Source organism: Gossypium hirsutum, chromosome D04 (genome assembly GCF_007990345.1).
Source record: "Gossypium hirsutum isolate 1008001.06 chromosome D04, Gossypium_hirsutum_v2.1, whole genome shotgun sequence".
Classification (NCBI taxonomy): domain Eukaryota; kingdom Viridiplantae; phylum Streptophyta; class Magnoliopsida; order Malvales; family Malvaceae; genus Gossypium; species Gossypium hirsutum.
The window spans coordinates 45961574-45967015 of record NC_053440.1 but is presented as its reverse complement, the minus strand read 5'-3'; the positions used below and the strand labels follow the sequence as shown (position 1 = coordinate 45967015).

General features: G+C 34.9%; 1 protein-coding gene across 1 annotated transcript; it reads right to left on the bottom strand.

Moving 5' to 3' along the window:
* Positions 1 to 339: 339 nt before the first annotated feature.
* Positions 340 to 2571, bottom strand: LOC107899336 (NADPH-dependent aldo-keto reductase, chloroplastic). Its single transcript, XM_016825017.2, has 7 exons — positions 2213 to 2571; positions 2081 to 2131; positions 1813 to 1889; positions 1569 to 1656; positions 1211 to 1486; positions 738 to 986; positions 340 to 628 (listed from the first exon to the last, which is right to left on the bottom strand). Exons 1-7 carry the CDS (start codon positions 2339 to 2341, stop codon positions 542 to 544), a joined length of 957 nt encoding a protein of 318 aa, XP_016680506.1. The 5' UTR covers positions 2342 to 2571; the 3' UTR covers positions 340 to 541.
* Positions 2572 to 5442: the final 2871 nt, after the last annotated feature.

The window sequence follows — 5442 nt, the reverse complement described above, 5'->3', positions numbered from 1 at the left end:
TTCCACTACCATCAAGATTAAGATCAAATAAACATTCATTATCTTTCTTCTAAAGGAAAATATATTTCTAACTCCCAAATTACTTATTCAAGTTGATATGAAAAAATCAAATAATTAAATTCAATTAACTCAAAATTAAAAAAAGAATCATTTTTCCAATAGACTTGACTTTTGCTGAGCCCACTTAAAATGCAATTATAATGAAAGAGATCCCTGGTCCAGGATTTTAGTGCCGGCCTATGCAGGGCTTCGTGTTACACCATCCATTTGATCATATTTAGATTTACTGCATAATCCTATCATCTTAGATACTTTTTTTTTCCTGTTAGAAGCCAACAATGAGTTTCTAATATTATTACATACCATAAAGTTATAGTCACCATAACTACATCCAAAGATCATATAGTATACTTAAATAGCAAAGGACTGCTTTACAAGAGCCATGGCAATATCTTCCCAAACATTTAAAAGCATTGTTGGTGGGCATACATATATATATAGGCATATATAATTGCTTAGACCTTATAGTTTTGGTGTATGTTCAAAACTCACCATCCCATAGCTCCTCAAAGGTCCTGTATGCCCCGAATGTGTCATGAACGAATCCGCTGCCTCTGATCAGCCTCTCCTGGAAGACATACAACAAGCAATACATAATCCAAACTACACCCGAACCCTACATATTTTGAATCAGACACTAAAGTAATCCGGCCACGAAAAGAGGGTAAGAAACTTACCTGCTCAATTTCAGCAAACTTGGCAAATAATTCTTCAGGTATGGACCAATCAAAAACATCAAAGTTCTCTTTGATCCTTGTTTCATTTGTACTCTTAGGCAAAACACTGTGACCCATTTGTAGCCCCCAACGAAGAGCTACCTGAGCAGGAGACTTGCCCAATTTCTCTGCTACCATATTCAGAACTGGATGCTTGAGGACTTCTTTCTTGATGGTTCCGGTGCCTGGGGAACCCAATGGTGAGTATCCCTGAAACAATGAAAAGCAACTCACTGGTCATATGCTAGAAATGATGAGTGTTTGAGAACCAATAAACATAAACACATAGCTTTTCCTTTACATTCATCTTTAATTTTGTTTTAGATGGTTGGACTTATCTAGTACAATTGTAGAAGCAGGCATCACAAAAATAATTGTGAATTTGAGCACCAATCGGTGTTTGTTGCTTTTGTGCTAGACATATCTGTACTCACAGTTATATGAATTCCCTTGGATTCACAGAATGCATGTAGCTTAGGCTGCTGCCAGACAGGATGGCATTCCACTTGCAGAACAGCAGGAGGAACACGAGCTACCTGCAGCAGATCTCCTAGCTTCTTAGACGAGAAATTGCTTACTCCAATAGCTCGAGCTTTTCCAGAGTCGTATAGTGCCTCGATTGCTTTCCATGTACTAGGAATGTCAGGCTTGGTCAGGTTCTCAGGCTTAAATCCAACTGAACCCTTCTTCATGCTGGCAGGCCAATGAATCTTCAAGCATTAAACAATCAAATAATCAATTCAACATTTGCTAATGTTAGTAAGGCCAAAATGGAAGAAAAATGGTAAATACCAGATAGAGATCTAGATAGTCCAGCTGCAAGTCTTGTAAGGTGTTATTTAACGCCACCGGTACATCTTCCGGTGCATGATTAGTGCACCTGCAGAAAGTTTTAATTCATCGGCAGATCCATATAACATGCCTCAAAAACAAGATAACACTTGTAGTATCCTAAACAGAATTAAATTTTGAGTGGCTTCATTCGTGTATGGTATATGTAAAACACTTGGAAAAGGGTTTTGAGATTGAGGCAAACCAGAGTTTGGAGGTTATCCAAAGATCTTCACGTCGCACAACACCATCTTGAAACAATTTCTTCAGAACAGAACCAATCTAGATCAACCAAAATTATGGGGATATCAGTAAATTTCCTTTCTATATAATCATCATCGAAATCAAAGCATCAAAAGCATGCCGAACATAAATTCTACAGCAAAAGATACAAATAAATAATTATGCGAATTTGACTATTAAAAGAAGTTGAAAATTCAACCCGGAAAAGGAATTGCAGCAAAGGTCATTACCTCTTTTTCATTGTCATAGGCTTGAGCACAATCAATATGCCGATATCCGATCTGCATATACATAAAGATAAGCAGTCACTCCAAAGACAGACACCACAGCTTCAGTTCCTACAAAATTATCCAGAAAAATACCTTGATAGCAGCAGCAACAGCAGCGCCAACTACGCCAGGAGAAGCCTGCCAGGTTCCGAGTCCTACAGAGGGGATCTTAGCTCCGGTGTTCAGCTCAAAGTATCGGATTGCCTGAGCCATTTTGTTCATAGAGAACCGATGAATGGACTGTTGTTTAAAGTAAAAGAGAGCTGCGGAAATGATCAGTAAAGGAGAAAAAACATTTTCTAGTATCAGAAGTCTAAGGGGTTGATAATTGCCTATTTTGGTACGTCTATTAACATTGTATCTCGCTTCAATGGTACTAAAAATGGTTGACGCGTGTGCCTATCCTATGCTATCAAGTGACACTGTTTATCAAGAAAAGAATTTAAAGAATCAAGTCACGACCATTTTGTTTTCAAGGAAAAATATCTCAAACTTAAGTGTCTGAACAAAAAAAATTTCAGGGTGTTCATATTCATAATTTAAAAAATCATTTTCTTATTATTTTCGTCCCTAAGAAAATTGATTCAATAAAAAAAATTACTTAAACTTTCAAGTTATTTATTAAAAAAAATGAGGCATAATGATTTTTTTGGCTCTCAAAAAGTTATTTTAGCCATTCATTTAATCTTTCGTCTCTTGTAACACATTGTTAACATGACATACACATTAACATTGGCAATTAATTAATTTTTTAATTTAAAAAATATTTTAATAATTTTTAATTTTTTTAAAAAAATTTAAATTTTCTTATATTTTTAAATTTTTAAATATTAATTAATTATTGATTAAGCATCCATGTGGCAATCCACGCGTATGCAAATGTTAATTTTTCTATCAAATTTGGAGTGATTTGACAAACAACACAAGTTTAAGAGCTAAAAAAAGTGACAAATTAAATCGAAGGCTAAAATTATTTTTTTTAAATACAAAAATTAAATAACTAAGAACTCTTTATTCTCTAAACTTAAGTTGTAGCCGATTGAGTTTAAACCTAAAACAATTTTGTTGAGGACTCCTCAACGAATTAGTTTTCTCCCCATTGGAGTTTTGTTTTACAACTTTGCTAAGAGTTTAAGTGTCCAAAGAGACGGCAGATTTCCAAAGTGGAAGCATCTCGTCAAGTGCTTGAGAAGACAAACTATGCGTGTTATGCATGATCACCCACCAAAGAAACCTCATACCCTATAGCATATAGGGCATTGTTGAGTAAATATGCTACCACTTGAACTTCACCTTCTCAAGCACCCAAAGCGTTCCCTCCCTATGAAGTTATTGCCTCTTTAGGCTCTCAACAAAGTTGGGAGACCAAGCCCCCACAGGGGTAATAACACCCATTAAGGGGTTCATTGGCTTCTGGCAAATGACGCTTTGCAGGTTTCTCTTGATGTAGTTGACCTCCCTTCAATAACTTTAATATAGAGAAGCAAAAAAGATTACCTAAACTTTAATTTGAACTTGAAATTACTAAATATTAAAAAATATATAAACAATTTATGAAATTGAAAATATTAACATTTGATATAACTTAAACTCGAAATTATTGAAGTTTGCTAATCAAGAAGTTGGGAAATAATCTAAAATTACTTTAACCTACAATTATATACAACAAATTCTAAATCGAACTTAGTTTTTAAGTGAATGCCACAAGTGCCCCTTAAACTATAGTTGAAGGCATGAATTATGTATAACAAGTAGGCTTAAATGTTAAAAAAGTCCTAAAATAATTTTAAAAAATCAATTAAGCCTTAATTAAAAATTTTCACTCAATCAAAGTCTTAAGATGAAATTGGGGATTTGGCATTTAATGCCCTAGAATCCTTAAAGGAAATGAATAGAAAGACTATAGAGGAGATAGATAGGTTGATAAAGAAAGAACCCCAAAATGTTTAAGATTTGGCCGTTGACCACATCAGTAAGAGTTTATATAGTGATTGGAATTACTAATATTGACCCCAAGTTTCAAGGATTGTCATATGGTGACAAAGAGAGGTGGAATCGTATTACAACTTAACATGTAACTTTGGTTGCTATTACTAAGGTTATTGAAGGAGCTAATGAAAAGAAGAAAGTTTCTGATAAGGGTAAAGAAAAAGCACATGTTGATGATGATGATGATGATGATGATGTACATCTTTCCAATTTGATGCCTCAAACTACTAGGAAAAGAACCAAGAGACCCAATGTTCCATTGAAATCGAAGCAAAGAAACAAAAGGCTCAAAATCGTGGATGCTGCTAAAATGCTTGAAGAAGTGCAAATCACTCCTAAACCTAAAAAGCTTGAGTTTCTAAACACTGCGTGTACCAAAAAGGATGAGATTGATGGCACAAAAAGGCTTCATCAATGAAAAAAATCAAGGAGGCATGTTTTTTGAAGCATGGAGTTGATGTTTTTTTTCTTAGAAAACTAAGCCCTGTTATTCTCTGCGTGTTGTGTCAAGCCTTATGTCCAAAAAATGGTTTTGGACCAATCTTTAGAAGACAGTCACTGATCCTAATGATAAACACTTTATGCAAACATATGTTCGTGGACTTTATTTCATCTTTAGTCCAACTATCATCAAGTATTTGAAGCATTCAAGAGAAGACGGACTCCACCCTTGACAAGGACAATTTGGTAGAACTTTTTACTAACGGATTGAGGAAGATTTGGCCTAATGGGCAAGATTTTAGAATTTTTTGAGTTGGAACTGACATATGTTGCGTTGCAAGCTATTGCCACCAGGACTTGGTTACCATCCAAGCAAATCATATGTGTGAATAAGATTATGGTAATATACAACATCCCACACCTGAACTAATCGCGAGATCCGAGATGTGAAATGTTAAATTTGTTGTCAAAACAACGACAATTGCATTTGCATATCTAATAAACAAGTTATCAGGTTCCAAAACTTAATAACCGTATTATTAAATTAAATTCAGATTATAAACTAGTATATGAAATCCCTTGTTAACATCGATATTAATGGAAGGAATAAAACGTAAAGTTTTCAAAAGACAAATGAGATATCACGACCATGATGTAGACATATCATAACATTGAAGACAGAAACATGCATCGCGACTTTAATCGAGGTGAGTTGCGACCTTTAAGGCAGGGGGATTCAATGTTGCAACCTTAATAGGGGAGAATCGCGACTACGAGGACAAAAAATCAATGTCGCGACACCAATAAGAGAGTGTCTTGACTCTGAGGGAAGTTTCCCCAAATTATGATTTATTCTTCTCTAATCTACCAAACATCATTACCCAAATGGTCAA